Source organism: Sander vitreus, chromosome 8, assembly GCF_031162955.1.
Source record: "Sander vitreus isolate 19-12246 chromosome 8, sanVit1, whole genome shotgun sequence".
In the NCBI taxonomy this organism is placed as follows: domain Eukaryota; kingdom Metazoa; phylum Chordata; class Actinopteri; order Perciformes; family Percidae; genus Sander; species Sander vitreus.
In genome coordinates this window covers 20,422,050-20,439,756 of record NC_135862.1, presented here as the reverse complement: position 1 = coordinate 20,439,756, position 17,707 = coordinate 20,422,050, and the positions used below count along the sequence as shown (strand labels likewise).

The window sequence follows — 17,707 nt, the reverse complement described above, 5'->3', positions numbered from 1 at the left end:
TACGGTTTTTCCTGCGTGTCTCTGCAACGTTAACGTTAAGACAGCCAATCACCAACATTATTAGATCTTGGTAGAAGCATGCTGCATGCCTATTGGTTCACTGACTCTGATGAGATTTACTCCTTAGGTATTGAAATTGGGTATTGAATGACGAGGCAGATTTAACATGGTTGAATTGACTTTAAAGACTTGAATCAAAATCACAATCTTTACTTTGAAGTGCCTTCAAATCCATCCAGCCCATCAAGCTTGGCGAGAAGCTTGCAGGTTCACCACAAAATGAGGAACACAGTTGTACTGGAATACTGTGCACATTTTTAAAACGTGTTGTGGATCTGTTGCCTAGTGTCCTCTGATGACTCATGTATCACCACATGCATCAATGAGTATAATGCAAAAGGGTACAGAGGTCTTATAGAAAGATGAATTAAACAGTGTAATTGCAAGACTTGCAACTCTTTTGCCAGACCACGGAGCTAGGGGTCAACTTTATTAATGATTCTACATGTTACCATGAAGGAGAAGGCAGTAGAGATGGTGGAATATCATTGGTTCCTCAAAGCACAATCAATAGAAAAGTATTATCATTATTAGATAAGCTAATAACACAACTTACATATCCATTATACAGCACTTTGGCAGCCACAGTTGCACAAAACTTTAATGCAGGTAGAATTTTCTTTTAATTTCTATTTTCTAGTTATTCATGTTCGAGATATGGATTGCCCGTTTGCATCTACCTCGTTTCCTGACCTGCTGTAACAATTTTTTCTTCTTCACAGTGACAAATAAAGTAGCTTCATAACCAAGACACTCCAGCTAGCTCTAAAAAAATACAAAATATATACACAATGCAACTAAATGAATCTATGCATTTTACAGCAAATAATATGTGTTTCATCAATAGCCTGCATCCTGCAGAGATGTTGTTACACAAGACAATGACCTGCTTCCACCTCACACACTGTTCTGTATGTCACTCTGGATAAAGGCATCAGCTAAATGGCTAAAATCTGGAATAAGGGTCATAATTTAGTTATGATTATAATGGGGTTAGAGTGGGGTTTTTTCAGCTCTCGATGATTAAGCTAAATACTGTAGCTTCTATTAATAGACACAGAAAAACATAAATACTCGGCTTTGTGCCGCAGGGTTCAGGCCAAACCAATCTATACAGGCTGAATTGACTGTTACTGAAATTCCCCACACAGGCAACCACACGCTACGCTGCATTTACTGAACTCTACAGTAGATATAAAATACATAGCGTACACGTATACCCAGGGCACAAATGCAAACACACTTAAAGATGACAAGCAACAAAGGTTAATAAGCAACATCTATACAATCCTCGATTGAACGCACAAATATAGAGATGTTGGTGCACTAAAATAAACGTGCAACAGGCAGACACTCGTGGCTGCATGGAAAACCCTTGTGATAAAACCAGTTGACTTGGAATAAAATTTGCATTAGAAAACAGGAGCACTGCTCTACATGGCTGGTGGGGTGGTGAATGTGCACATGTACACAAAACACACAACGCCTGAGGCAATGGAAGTCAAGTGACATGACTGCAGACCAAATGGGACAAGCACATTTCTATCTCCTGAACACAAAGACCAACAACCACATCCCCAAAAACACAAAAACATACATGCACACCAAGAAAATCACATTCATGTGTTTTCTGTGCTCTGTTGTAGAAAAAAGCCATTAGTCTTGGTTTTTTCTGCTCAGTATAGAAACAACTAACAATATTTCATACACAGTGAGCTTTATATTTTATTGTGCGGTGCATTTTAACCTCTGCACTCCTTTCTATATAGTGCACTCATTGACTGCATTCTGTATTTATACATTCCAGTGACGTCAGCCAGCCACAAAGCCTGGTATTATGGAGGTCACATCCGCCCACACTCAGTTTCAGAAAGCGAGAGCGTCATAAGAGACTGTGTGCATGTATGTAAAATGCCAATACGAACATACTGTAGGCATATATACAGCCATATATACAGCCTTCAACTGTCTTCTCTCATTCACCGATGTGATATTAGTAAGTAGATAGTAAGTAGATAAGTATGTCCATCACCTGTGGTGCTCTACATGGCCTAGATAATGACTTTCTCAACAGGAAGCAAGGATGTAAAAGGATCAGAACCCTACACATACTTCTATTAGGCTAGACAATAAACCTACTAAACCTTACTGGCAGTGTGTACCTACATTGACTCACGCTGCAAGACGTTTTGTGAATCTTATACAATTAAACAAAAAATTGCCACAACAACTAGTGACAGACCAATATCAATAACTTTGCATAAAATGGAGCTTCCCTTTGGCTACAGATTTATAATGAGCCTGCATGAATGAATGTACCTTAAGTCCACCATTGTCACAATCATGCATCACTATTAGAGATGCACCGATAGACCGGCCGGTGACCGGAATTGGCCGGTTTTCGCGTGCTCGGCCATGACCGGCGACCGGCAGGTCAGTCTGACATATGCAGATTTCATGCCGGTCAATGCTACAATTAACGGACAACATAAGTTATACGAGTTACAGTTCTCAAGGACGCACGCACACACATGCGACAGCACAGTCTCTTTTTCCTTTCTCTCAACTTTCCCGCCGTGTGTCGCGCGTAGCCGCTCGCGGTGTGAAGCGTGTGTCTGCGCTATTCTCGCACATGTAGGAACCTCGTGAATTAACCTGCAACATGTCAGCCGTTTGGAAATTCTTCAGCATGTGTGCAGAAGATAACAAGTTTGCAATATGCAACACCTGCAAGGAAAAAGTAGGGCGTGGAGGGATGACACCAAAAACCAGAATCACATTTTTTTAGTTGGATATTGGATGTGAAAAGAAGGAAATGGTTCTAACATCGCACTTTAGATGTGTGTGAATTTTATATAGTTCTATTTTATAGTGATCCATTATCTGTTCAAATTTTTTTGTATGTTCTGTGCAAAATGTTCTATTAAAGAAAAGATAGAAAATAAATATTTGTGTGTGCTGTAAAGTGGTTAGAAGAAATGAAATCGGAATCGGCTAAAATCGGTATTGGCTGGCCTAACTCAAAGAAAATCGGAATCGGCCTAGAAAGTTGTAATCGGTGCATCTCTAATCACTATATCTTTTTACACAAATCAGGCTTCTTTATGCATGCTTTACCATACTTGGATTGTGGCTAAAAACAACAGCAACATGAAATCCTGTGTATTAATAAATTACTTAAATTATATTTACTATGCTCCACAAATGGCCTGCAGTAATTAAAACCTTATGAGAAATGTATACCTTTTTTTCAGAAAAAAGATATTTTAATCTGCCCAAATCCATCATAATTACAAGCAACACAGACAAATCATGTACTTGTTATTTGAGACTTAATTATTAGCACTGCAGCCTGCTCACCACTCCCAGGGGGCTTCATTGATAGCAAAGGCCTCATCTTGAGCTAGGTACAGTAACAATAATCCTCCAGAAAAGTAACAAGACGTTATTAGTTTTCTAAAGCAGGCTCTAAATCATTTCTATTTATCACTGCCAATCAAAATTAATGTCACCATTAATGAGATATGTATATAAAACTGTCCCTCAGAACTAGAATAAGAGGTCAAATAGACACCTGTCAATCCAAGGAAGAGCGAAAATGGACAGCGTGTTTTAATGTTTTAATGTGGATTGATGTTTTTCCATGTGTCTAAAACCTCTTTGATGTTAGCTTATTCTCTGCAAAATCTTAATAGAAAGACAAAAATCAAGGTTGTTGAATTTAAATTGATGTTTTGATGCGTTTCACAACAATACATCAAAACCATGCAACAAGAAAGGGTTAGAAATAGAAGCGATCATTGCACCTTCTCTGGTGTGACATATCCAGGGGCGTTTCTAGGACTTGATGAGGTTCGGGGCTTAGCCCGGACCCATTAAAATAAACTGAACGCAATACACACAGAGCAGACCAAAATAAACGGCGATTGGCTTGCCTAGTTTGTTAATAGCCGTGTACAGTATGTTCATTTCAGCTGCCCAGTTTGTAGATGTTAGTTAGATGGCACAAAAAAGTTCTGCACATTCAAAATATAACTCATCCCATCTATGTTCTCTGAGAGTTGGAGGAGTCATGATATTTTGAGTTGTGACACGTCTGCCGCAGCATCCAGGCCGCAGCAGAGCGCGTCCATTATGATTACCTGAGGCTGCACAGACCACGGAAGCCACGCTGCTCTTCTCTATCTTTACAGAGAGAGTGGACACAAAGCGACTGAATTTAAATTGTGATGCTATAATGAGTGTGGTCTACTCCAAAGTAAGAAAGTCAAATGTGTCAAAGCAACACAAAAAGCAAAATAAAAAAAGCGTTTAATGCTTGAAAAACATTAACATTTTGAAGTAATATAACTGGTCATCACAGGGTTTTTTTAAACAATGTTTATCTCTTTCTGAAAAGGAACTCAGCAAATCCACCCTCAAAATAAATACACTCCATAGACAGCTTGCCTACTGTTGTCTTTTATTGTTGTGTTTGTCTTTCACTTATAAACAGATCAAGACCAAGACAAATATTGCACTGTTGACATTTTGACTCAGGTTTTGCTTTCTTAAAACATACTTAAAACACTTTAATGCTGCAGCTATTGGTCCAGCTAAAACAAAAATGACCACAGTCCTGCAGAGGAGTAAAAAAGGCATAACTCGTTAAAGAAAATGTTCAAACAAAACACACACCATAGTCTTAAAACTTTACCAGCTGAAAACGAGAACTCACATTCCGTCTGTAAAATTGCCTAATGGTCTTTTCGATCCAGCACCCCTTCAAATACTTTATTTCCCTCATTCTTTCTTATTTTTTCCAACTCTACCTGTTTCGGAGGGCCCTGTGGCGCAGGCGGAGCACGCACAAAGCCAGACCCCATTTCTTCTTAGTGGTCAGACACGAACTTAACTCCATAGGGAGAGGAAAGAGAGATGGACGAACGAACAGAGGACACTATACAGTAGCTCCCGCTCTCTGCTGTAGACTCACGGACACAACAGTGGAGGGACAGAAGAGCCCAGCCTTGAATTCCAGCAAAAGTCACGTGGGACTGTGACACCCACCTGCCAAGGATGTTTCTCAATGTTTGGAGTGTTTAAGCATATAGGCACTAATGCACACACATACTATAACAGAGGCCCAGATGCATCTTTTATACACAAACGCACACACAATATCTCGCATACAGATCTGAAATGCAACACCCTCAACACATTAACACGCCTCCATCTGTATGACTAACTCATTACTTAAAATACACTCTGAGCACTCTGAAAAGACATCCAATGTCAATTAAGCTTCCAGACGCTGTTACCAAAAATATTTTATTATATGATTTGAATGTCAGCTCATTAGCATACCAGTGTGTCTGGCCTCAAAGCTTTACATATTGCTGTTAGCTTCTAGTTTCAAGAAGACGGTCAGCTCGCCCACAGAAAGACCAGCGGTGTCAAGTGCAAAGCCAGTTGTAAAAAGTGGAGCTAATTCAAAATAATAACCTGTGTGGTTTGTCCCTGTATTAGGATACTGATATCATAAACATTATTAAGAGTTTAACAGAACTTTATATGTGTTTATATGTTGGCTCACCACTTTCTTCCAACAGCTTTTAGACAAACAAATATTTACCTAAAACTAAGAAACACTTAAGGGACCGTTTGGTATTCATGGAATGGACCACCGGAGGAAAATAGGGGAGGGTCGTGTCTTTTTATTCTTTGCTGAGGGGAGGGTCATCCAACATTTTTCAGTCCGGGGGGGTCACCCAACTTTTGTATTCATGAAACAGCAAAATTTCAAAGTGGCTTGTTTGGTGCATATTTTTCCATGTAGCTCCATGTAGCTCTCTCAGTCTCTGCCCTCCTTCGCTATCAGATGGGTCTGACCCATCATAGAGGCATAGACATATGGGGCAGGGGGAGCTGCCCCCCTGGTGGCTGAAACGGATAATTGCATTGTTTAAAATATGAGTGGAATAATTCTGGCATTTATATATTTTATAAATATCTTAAATAACACAAAACAACTAAATGGTGGTAGGTAATACATCAGATTTCATATACTGCTTTAGTAAAAAAAAATATTACCTGGCTGACGATGGGAGCAGTAGGACGCAAAAAACGAAAATGACTGTTGTACTATGTCTGGACATCTTACCGTGCCAAGGATGCAATAAAGGTTTCCTAAATGCCACATTTGATGTCAGCTTACTAATTGATTGCGGGTTTTGTGTAGATTTGGACTTTTATACATTTATTCCACTTTGTTTAAACGGCGAAGTGGAGAAAGCCTAGTCTAGCCTAGTCCATAGCAACCAGTTTGTGTGTTGAATATTACCCAGAGTGCCTTGCTGAATGGTCTCAATATTTTATTGTTTTATTTCATGTGAATACTAGTTTACTAGAGGAGTAACTTAGTATTTGAAGTAATGCAGTAATGCAGGAATTGTGCATTTAGTTTCCATGCTAATTTTGTTTCCACAACAATGTTAGTGAGTAAATCTACTGAAATGGCCACCACACCATAACAGAGGAGTGGGATGCGTCATATTCATATGTCATAGCTGAAAAACAAAACAAAACACAATGGAAATCTGTATATATTTGCCAAATGCAAACCAGTAAAGAAGGTATTGATAAATTGTTGGGGGAGGGTCATGCCTTATTTCCAAATCGTTTTGGAGGGTCATAGAAATGTTTTTACTGGCAAGGGGAGGGTCATGTCTTTTTTGGCTAAAGGTCCCAAAAATCCTCCGGTGGCCCCTTAAATAAATAACGAACAGTCCCTAATATAAGGAAACGGGTCTCCTATGCGATCTTAGTATCTTACTCTATTAAGTAGCCTAATAAACTTAATTCCAATTCTGTGTGCATAAAAATAACAAGTTAACACATGAAATTCCTTATTGATTTTGCCTAATATATTTCACAGCATAAGCAGGATATGTGTTATTGTATTCAGCAGGCCTGCATGAAAAAGAAAAGCTGTAGCAGTAATTGGGAAAAGCTATCAATAAGTACTGGGGGAAAAGCACAAGCACTAGTTCACTTAATTGATTATGTCAGGGCCTTTATAATATTTCAATAATATCCCTATAGGGACTTCAACATACAAATGAAGGCAGGGTTAATTTAACAATTGAGTGACTTTGCATATTATGTAAACTGAAATGAACTGATAACTGCGAGAGAAACCAGCAAATATTAACATTCGAAGCATGAACCAGCCAGTTAAATGAATTGGTTATCACCATCACAAATCATTTCAGCTCTAGTATTTTATGTATACCCTGTGACCTTGTCCACATTTCTAATTAGTCATATAGTAGGCCTAATAAAAGTTCTGGTTTAGTCACACACACAGTTTATTCTATTTTTCTCTTATATTAGATTATTCGTATAATATCATAGGAGCTATGTGCCTATAGACGCTCTCCTGATAATGGGGGAGAGAGTACCCACATCAGGATCGCCATACCCAGCCCGTATGTGCCAGCGTCAACAAGAAGACACACAGGCGTGGCATTATTGGACTTTACCGCCACTTGACTGATGTTAAACTAGAGGCCATAGTGGGAGCTGAGCGTGCAGAGCTGAGCATGTTGTTGACAATCTGGAAGTGTTTCATGGTCCAGAGCTCTACAAACCCCACCCACGCAGGGCTGATGTGGACCGACAACAAAAAACACCCATGACCATGCTGCAGGAAAAGAAAACAGTCGAACAGTGTTCTCAGACACAACAGATGAATATTGTTATCAGTTAAACAACAGACGAGTGACTCAGTCCTACAGGGCATAAGGTGTGTTTGTGTATGTTTGTGTGTGACTGTAGCAGCAGACAAAAGGAGAAAAAAAGTGGTACTTCCAAATGCAAACGAATTATCTTTTCACACACATCCATATGCAAAGCCGCACAAACAAACACAAGCCTGCCCCCCCCCCCCCACACACACACACACAAACACAAACATGCCATTATCATTCCACTGCTTCAACGCTGCAGCATCAGTAGAGATTAGTCCCCCAGTGACCTAGCATTACCCAACACACTGCGCAAGTCTGCAGAGAGCCATCTATCTTCTCCCTCCATCTTCCCTCACTTTCCCTCCTCTCCTTTCCCCTTCTGCTTTTTATCTTTGTCTATCTGAGGCTCCTCAGCCGTCTCCATCGGCTCTCTCCTGAGGTTTCTGCTGTCCTTTCCTGTTCTCTGCTCTCTATGTCTCTATCTTGGTCTTTCTCTCATCAGAATTCTTCCTAAGGCTTTATCATTTCTTTTTTAGTCCCTCTTATGGGTTCATTCCTCTGGTTATCCTTGTACCAAGACATTCCACTGCTCCAAAAAAATTTAACATTTTGTCCTCCCTATTTCTTCCCTCTCCCCCTTCTCTCACTCTTCCTCCATTTCCCTGTTTCTGCTGAGTACAACTTACACAGTGTCGTAGCAGTACAGTCGACTCCAGAAAGACTAATACAGTGATGGCAGATAGCTGTAAAATAATGAGAGAAAGGCCGGAGCTGCATGCTAACTATCCACACTGAAGTTAAAGACATTACACCGTTAAGATAGGGGAACTAAAGGGGAATGTTTTTTTAATGTGTTTTCCTTCGACAAGCTCTTGTTGCATAATGGGAATACAGCCTATTATTAACATTGTTGGAATTGCTTATTAAAACCAATGGGTTCCTCCTGTTGCACAGTTGGTGGCTGACAATATACTAACAACGCAATCATGCCACTTTATGGACCCAGAGTAAGATTGTTTTTGTTACCAAAGAGGACACGTGTGTAGTAAAAGGAAAATTAGTGCAGTTTAGATTACTGATTTATAAATTCATGCTGGATTAAAATCTAATTTTGTTACTTTCAATGTTGCACAAATGCAACAAGTGAACAACAATGAACATGACCAATGCCACCGCGAGTTATAAGACTAGGCCTGCATGAGATCTGGTTCCAACAGAGAAGCCAAAACCCTCCCAAATGGAAGCAAAACCAGTAGGCCAAGGGATATATGGAAGTTAAAAACAAAAGGGCTAGATAAGAAGAGAGAATAAAGACAGTAATAGAAGAAGATAGTGAAAAGATGCAAAGATATAAAGAGTAAAGAGTGAGCGACTGGACATGACCAGAGCAGCACAGGAAAGACTGGAATGCTGTATATGTAAACATACTGAGTCAACAGGAACTGGGAGCACTGGACTAGGTCTAAATCAGTAGAAACAGAATACAATGATATGCTGCTTGTCATGTGGATCCAATGGCAAAATTCCTACTTTTTTATAAAAAGTAAGTTTAAAGTATAATTTTAGTGGTAATCTGCTCAAAGCTTTTGCCAAATCCAACTGAATATTTTGTGGAATGCAGATGTGCTGACAATGGGTGCCGTTAGATTGCAGGTCAACAAATGTGAAAGGGTTTTCGCTCTATTAGTATTAGTAGTAAAATAGTATTGCTCTTTTCAATTGTCATAGTAGTGTAGGTGCATGTAATAACTTAATAAAAGGATATTCTTTAATGAGTGATTCCAGTTTCATCCTACCACATTAACAGTATCACCCTGCAGTGTATACATTTTTTAGCCACGGTGTGACCTTTGACCCTATACTACACTCACTGACACCACAACCCTGCCGAGGCACTCCCGCCAGATCAGGTGCCTGGGTCCGGCTCACATGGCCCACGCCTTGGGGGTATCGCCTTGACGATTGCGTTCGACACACTACTCATGAGGTGTCTTGTTCCTGGCTGCCCGATGCTTGAGTCAGTGATTCCTATTACTGATTACCACCCACCTAGGATTTCATTGAGCAGGGTGGAAATTCTGTGCTATGCAGTCAGGATAGACTTGTTTGCCAGGCCTGTATATTTCAGACCAGTTTTGACTACACATGTACCCACATGCAGTTTTATTTACCATTGCTACATCACTAAAAGGCCTTGGAGGGATGAAAAGATAGCATATATGAAGATGTCACCTTCTCCGTCTGTCCCAAATGGAGATTGGAGGCCAAACAACAGAAAAAAGAGGTGGCCGGAGAGAAAGTAGAGGTAATCATCTGCCTTTTTTCCAAACATAAGAGGGGGGCTGGTGGGGATAATGGAGGCCAGGACGCCAGACAGGCAGGGCAGACAGGCTAGTTTGCTAGCTATCTCCCTGCCACGCTTCATTAGCTATTGTCATGTCCCTGCATTGCTGGGGCAGCTCATGTGTGTGTGTGTGTGTGTGTGTGTGTGTGTGTGTGTGTGTGTGTGTGTGTGTGTGTGTGTGTGTGTGTGTGTGTGTGTGTGTGTGTGTGATGGATCAGAGAAGATGGTGGAGGCCATTTAGGCCAGTCAAAGCTACATATACTGTGTGAATGTGATAGCTGCCACCACACAATCTACCAGAGCTGGATGTGATGTTGTCTGCTGCATTGGCCTGGCTTACTGACCGACTGGACACATTCCAATACTTCAGACAGCATCCTCTGCTGCTCTATTTGCCCTTTTCTCCTCCCTTTTATCTTTTGCTTACATTTAATCACTTTCTGATTTTTTTTTCTAATACGCAGATTTGGTTTACTTTGAAAGCTGAGAAAATAGTCGTTTAATCGATTAGTGGATTCACTGAAAATTAATTGCAAATAATTTAGATCAATTAATTGTTCAAGTCATTTTTTAAATAAGAATGCCAAAGCTCTCCTGGTTCTAGCTTCTTAAACGTGAATATTTACTGGTTTCCAAAATAGTAAACTGAATTAGGGCTGCAACTAACAATTATTTCAATTATTCATTTATCTGCTGATTATTTTCTCCATTTATCATATAATCTATAAAAGAAAGAAAAATGCTCATCACAAGTTCCCAGAGCCACATCTTGAAATTGTTTGTTTTGTCCGCCCAACAGTCCAAACCCCAAAGATATTTCAAGAAAAGCAAGAAATCCTTACATTTGAGAAAGTGGAACTTTTGTTTGAAAGATGACTGAAATGATTGATCAATTATGGAAATTATTTCAATTGAATAATCGGTTCTAACTTGATTATTTTTTTGTGTTCTGGACTGTTGGTTGGACAAAATAAGCAATTTAAAGACATCACCTCGGGCTCTGAAAACTTTTCTGATCAAGAAAAGAATTGTCAGATTAATTGATATTGAAAATAATCGATAATTGCACCCCTTTTTAGTGTCATAGAGCTGTTAGTCATAGATAAGGAGAAAAGGGGAGGCAGATGTGTCTATGCTTCTCCTTCTGACCTCCTAATATCTAATATCAGATAATGGGAGACAATGTTTAGTCAATCAATCTGGATTTGTCATGCTACCCTTTATAGTTCTGTATCTATCTCATTTTACCTCCCACCTTCTCCCTCAGTTGTTATATTTCTTCCCCCCCTTTTCTTTCCTTCTCTTTGCTCCTCCTCCCCTCTTTCTTTTCTGTATCCGTGAAGAGTGGCAGTTTCAGTTATCACAGTAAAATCATGCATCATCCAATCACATTTACAATGTACAGTCACAGAACCACAAGCACAGGCATACTGTACAAGAATGCTCGAATCATGCATATGGATGACATGCTGATTTCAGACAAGAAACCAATTTGTCATATTTTATCTACTATGTGTGCTGTTTGAAGTGGATGTGACATTTTCTGCTGTAGCATGACACTTAGTTAAACACGCAGACCCCTAATACACACTGACTGAAGGTGAGACAATCAGCATTAAAGACAGTGAGGTTACCCACCAGCTCTTAGCTCTACCTTTCATCAGCTACAAGAGCTACAAGCCAGCTTTGCAACAAAGCCGGTAAACTCTTGGCCTTTGGGTGTTAATTTATCAAACATGTTTAATCCTTACAGTAAAGAAAGTTTCTTTAAAGGACATAAGCCCTGCACCAAACAGCGTTGGTTATTTCCAACTAAACCGACATGCCGTCACCCCTCAGAAAAAGCTTTAAGCTGCTCACATGCAACAAGGATGTCAAAACACTTAAATATACTTAGAGACACACACACACACACACACACTTCTTGTCCTCCATCCATCTCCATCATGCCTCATGTGCCAAGTTACACAACAGGGATCGCCTTCCTAATGCAAATACTATTTGTCACAGTGCTGCCTCTTGCTCTTTTCAGGCTCAACTTCATCCATCCTTTTGGTTTAACACACATAAATGATCCAATCCATTCTGCCTTATTGTTGACAAACACATTACTGCACATCCCAAATTAAGTACTCCAGATCTGTGTGTGTGTGTGTGTGTGTGTGTGTGTGTGTGTGTGTGTGTGTGTGTGTGTGTGTTATGTCCCTACTGTGTCTAGTGTCTAGATATATAATGGTGTGTGTGTGCGTGCGTGCATGGTGCCTGGGGCCCAGATGGTGTTTTATTGTAGACAGAAAAATTGTGCTGGTGTGTCCCTAAACACAAGTCCAATATAGACCCAAATATAACCCACTAAAAATAACTAAAGAATAGGTCAAACTTCCGAATCAGTTCATGCTGCAATAAACAAATAATGTCTGTACTCAGTTAATATAACCATAACTTGTATTATGAACTAACTTATTATTAGAAACACTATCAATAAAAGGTATACATTTTTCCCATTAATCAATTATGAAATGTCAAAAAGTCATGAAAAACACCCATCACAGCAGCCTGAGGTAAGGTGAAATATCTAAGTCGCTTGCTTTGTTCCACCAACAGCCCGATAACCAAAGGTTTTTCATTTACAATGATATAAAACAAAGAAATGCAGCAAATCCTTACATCTGAGAAGCTAAATGTGGCAAGTATTTGGCCTTTTTTTACTTAATAAATGACATTGCATGACTTTAAATTAAAACAGTTGATTTCCCATTGATTTACTACTTCATTAATCAACAAGTAAGTTCAGAAGAATTCTGTATAGTACTATCTTTATATACTCAATCATATGTTTATATTGGTAGTGGCATAAAACACCTCAATAAGTTTGATCTTTCCAACATATCCCTTGCCATATCAATCTCTTTCTTGAGCTGCCAACTTATGCAAATGAATAGTACAAAGATGTACTTCTTTTTATTTAAAGCAGGATCTCCTGTGTTTGTTATCTGCACATATCCAGCCAAAAAGGCAACCCAGCTGTTTACGTATGTAACATTCACAAAGCTGCAGATTCCTCTCTGATCCATGGTGCACAGTTCAGCTTGTGGCATTCAAATACAGCATTGAGCATGGGGGTATTAGCAGCTAGACTATTCCTGAGGTTCATAACTGATAGCGTTATCATGTTTCTATGAATTAATTCAGAGAGGAAAGATGATAAATACTCATGACTAGTTATACTAACACATCTGTTCACATACTCTCGGACTGGTCAACCTGAGACGGTGAAAACCGCTAATGCATGCATTGTTTCTGTTGTCATATGCAATGTTAAAAGAGGGCAGCAGTTTGTGTATGAGTGTAGCGATGCAACAAGGGACCGCTGCATTATTCTTAATTACAGTCAGACTGCTGTGACCCAAACAATAGAGGAAGGGAAAAACTAGCCAAGTGATGAAATCCACAAACCTCCCCACACCAGGGCTGCCAGACGATACGCTATATTTATATATGTGTGTGTGTGTGTGTGTGTGTGTGTGTGTGTGTGTGTGTGTGTGTGTGTGTGTGTGTGTGTCAGGAATCCTATTTTCCTTGTCTAGATGCTAAACATATGAGTTAGTATGATCATTTCCATATAACCATTCATTCTTAGATGCCTTTCTACAGTTTGTGTAAACACGTCTACTGCCGCTGCCTGCTCCTCCAAATTAAACTTCACTTCATGTCCATCCAAAACTGCCAATGTAAGGCTGGTCTCCTCTGTGCCCAACTGCCCATGTAATAATGCCTGATATTGTTAGTGCCCATTTACTTCTGCCTATCTGTGTGCCCACTGTGCTGTGTTTGAGTGTGCCAGTCTGGGGCCTGGCGCTACGTTGTGTGGATGGCAGCAGCTCTGCCTGATCGTACTTGGCACAGCATCAGTGGCTACCTGAGTCATCCAGTCTGCCTGCTCCTCACCCTCGAGCACCCGTCAAATCGAGCTCTTTCCGCATTTGCACACTGAAAGAAGAATGTGGGCTTGGTCCGATTAAATCTGAATGGATACGGTTTCTTTTGCATGCAGTAAAGCTGTTTGGACAGATATCACTACTTTGACCGTTTCGCGTTTAGATTCACTGCTCAAAACAGAGATGGAAACTACAAACAACAAAGCCTTTGTTCTCAAACATTTCTCTCATCGTCTGTCTTTCAATACAACAATAAAAACTTCCTTAATTGGCTGAGTTACACCTGCAGTGACACCCAGACCTATAAACCACTACAACAACAGAGATTTTCTAAATCAGGATCATCCAAGCAACCCTGTAAGAAATGCAAAGGTGCTCACTTTGATCTTGTAAGTCTGCATGTGAGGGTCTAATTTGACATGAATAGGTACAAATGATTAAAGAGGCCATTCATCTTTATTTAATAACAACAATGAAATGGCTTCTGAGCCATGGCTAGCCTAAAAACACACAATACTCATTGTGTATTGTGAAATAATCCTTCTAGACAATTTGAAATTATGCTTGTGTGTGTGTCTTTGTCTGTGTGTATTTTCATTAGCCACAGTGTGCCATGTGGCTGATGGTGCCTTGTGACTTTGCTATTCATGCTTATCAGCGGTACTTGATGTTTCACAATATGTAAATATGTAAATCTATGATGCATTACAGCTGGTCAAAATATGATAAAACTGCCTGTGTGTGTATATAGAAGGTGTGTGGCATCCTAAGGTATCATTGTTCAGTAAAGCTATGCACTAAGGTGCGTCATGTGGCGAGCTGTTGTCTTGCATTGCTGCTAAGATGCACTGCTGCTGCTGCTGTTGGCTATGCTAATGTTGACGTGTGTTGACACTCTTGCTGTGTAAGCTCTGTGCTCCAGCACCATAAAGAGACTGTGTGTGTGTGTGTGTGTGTGTGTGTGTGTGTGTGTGTGTGTGTGTGGTTGTGTATGTGTGTATGTGTGGTGTGTGTGTGTGTGTGTGTGTGTGTGTGTGTGTGTGTGTTCTTGTTATTGTTGTCATAGTTGTTGTAGCCACAGAAGGCGGCAGCAGCTCGAGTGTGTATCTGTGTATAAGTGTGTGAAAGAGATTATGATTTTAAATGAGGTTGTGTAATGTAGATGTATGTACGAAGGATGTTCTGTTTTAGCAGCCAACTGAAACGTTACAGCACAATGCAACAAACTACTGCGTTTTTTTCATTCTCACTACAGTCAGACTGCTGTGACCCAGACAATAGAAGAAGGATACACAGACAGAAACAAAAAGACAGAGGATACAAAACATGAAGGTGCTGAGGGGGTTGGGGAGAGATGAGGAATGCAAAATAACAGACAGACAGAAGGACATGCACGCAGACATATGGGGATGAAATGATAGATAAGGACAGAGGGGGGGAGGAGGAGGAGATGTTACCTTTCGGGGGACGAGGATTTCTCCGAGTTCACGGACATGAGCGGTGCCTGTTAGCCGCTCGCTGGCCGAGGGACCACAGGAGAAGGCGAAATAGAACAGAAAGCTGCTTTCTCTCTTTTTTAGTACTCTTCTCCCCCTATCTTTCTCTGCTGTGTGTCTGAGTAAATGAGAGTAAAGGGTTAATGCCTTCCCTCCTCCTCCTCCTCCTCCTCCTCCGTTTCCCTCCTCCTCTTCCTCCTCTCTCTGTCGCTCTTGTCCTCTTGCTCAGAGGAGAAGAAAGGATGGAGGACAAGGCTCCGCAAAAGGATAAAAAAGAGCAGCTACTGTGCAGTGCATAATCTGGCTGAATGCGTGTGTGTCTGCCTACATCGGCGTGTGTGTGTGAGCTGATAGCGAGAGCAGCAATGTCAGTCAGGCGCCCCTCCTCATGCCCCCAGCCTCCTTCCTCCCTCCCTTTCCTTCCTTCTCCTCTTTCACCTTGCCTCTCTTTTACTTCCCCTGCTTTTACTGAAGCTCCTTTTTGTCTTCCTCTTCCCTTTGTCTCTTTCCTCTCTGGTGTCGCTGGTTGAATTGGTAATGAAACGATAACACAAGCTCTAGCTCCACAGTGTGTCTGTCTCTGTCTACGTATCCCTCCCTTCCTTCTCTGTCTGTCTAGCTGGCTCTATCAGGCCTTCTGCAGCTCTGCACAACAACAGAGCCCAAAGCAAGCTGGAATGCTCCACTTTCTGCAGGCAGAGGGGTGTTGGCTTGTCAAAGCAACAGGAAAATTGAGTGTCTTTCTCCTTGAGGCACACTTTCCTCCCCTTTTTAACCCACTGTATTAGTCCGTCCCTCCCTCTCCCTCTCTCTCTCTCTCTCTCTCTCTATTGCTTTATTACGACATCCTGTATCTCAGGGCAACGCTGAACAGATCTGCCTTCCTTCACCCCCCTTTCTCCACTCTATCTGGCATCCTCCCTCCTTTTCTCTAAACCCCATTTCCACCTCTGTCTTTTTGTGTGTGTGTGTGTGTGTGTGTGTGTGTGTGTGTGTGTGTGTGTGTGTGTGTGTGTGATCCTTTTCTGCTTCTATCCCCATCCGTCTCTATTTTCTCGCCATCTCTCTGGGCAGATGGATCTTCTACATGAGCGAACAGTTCACAGAGAGGTAGCTGGAGGGTGTGCCATGATGGGGGGGGTCTGTCTCTATCTCTCAATTTGACCTCAATATTAGTGTGTGGGTGTGCGGATGTATGTGTGTGCATCTATATGCGTGTGTGTGTGTTAAAAGGGAATCCTTAGGTTAATGTGACTGACTAGTCGTCAAGGGAGTGTACATGGGGAACACATACAGTACAAGTGTTAACAGTGTATACAGCTTCTTTCTCTAAAATACTTGATTATTCAAAAGATTAGCCAATAGTCAACGATGTGATGTGCACAAGATTTTTAAACAGGAAAGGTACAGTATATAGATAAATATAAGGAGTCAAAGCTGGGTAATACTGTGAGATTATTTTGTCTGCCAGCATACATTTTATGGAGGTAGCTATCCCTTTAATATCTCTATGTTTTTAGGTCATTGCAAGCAATGTTGCAAACTAATAGCATGGCAGCTTTATGGCAATATTAGATTTGCTGAATTTTCAACCAGTGTGAAGTATCTTGATTTGTCAAGTATTTCATTTGCTGGCTAAAACAAAAACAGACACTCTTATCTGGTTATTAGCAATGCTACTGGCATGGCACTAAGCAATGTTGGTTTGTCAGACACTCGGTCGGTCCACCACTTTTGTCCAGACTGAAATAGCTCAACAACTATTGGATAGATTGCCATGTGAGGTAGTATATATATATATATATATATATATATACACACAAAATGGGCTATATTTCTACACATATCACAATGGCAATTCAAAAAAACAAACTGTGATACATCATTTCAACTGGATCACACAAGATTTTATATAAAATGCACAGACTGATGTTTAGGCTACTGCAACTGTGCTCCACAGTTATGCGTTACATCAGACAAAACTCCTCACACATGTAAACAAAAATCTCAATCTCATTTTTTGTTATGTCGAATTAAATTGGGGTGGAAATCATTCATTTGGACGACAGAATTTTGTAAAAGGATAAAGATCATGTCATACCATCACGATACAATTCTAATAAAAATCAATACAAAAAA

General features: G+C 40.5%; 1 protein-coding gene across 3 annotated transcripts in view; it reads right to left on the bottom strand.

The window, feature by feature from the left end:
• srpk2 (SRSF protein kinase 2) overlaps nucleotides 1-17,707 on the bottom strand; it is a 73,255-nt gene that overhangs the window by 33,354 nt on the left and 22,194 nt on the right. The window contains exon 1 of one of the 3 annotated variants that reach the window (XM_078257422.1): nucleotides 15,530-16,217. The exons of the other annotated variants lie outside the window; for them this stretch is intronic. Within the exon in view, the coding sequence (XP_078113548.1) occupies nucleotides 15,530-15,567 (38 nt within the window). The 5' untranslated portion in view covers nucleotides 15,568-16,217. Of the gene's footprint in view, nucleotides 1-15,529; nucleotides 16,218-17,707 lie in introns of those variants that run through there. 3 annotated transcript variants of the gene reach the window in all.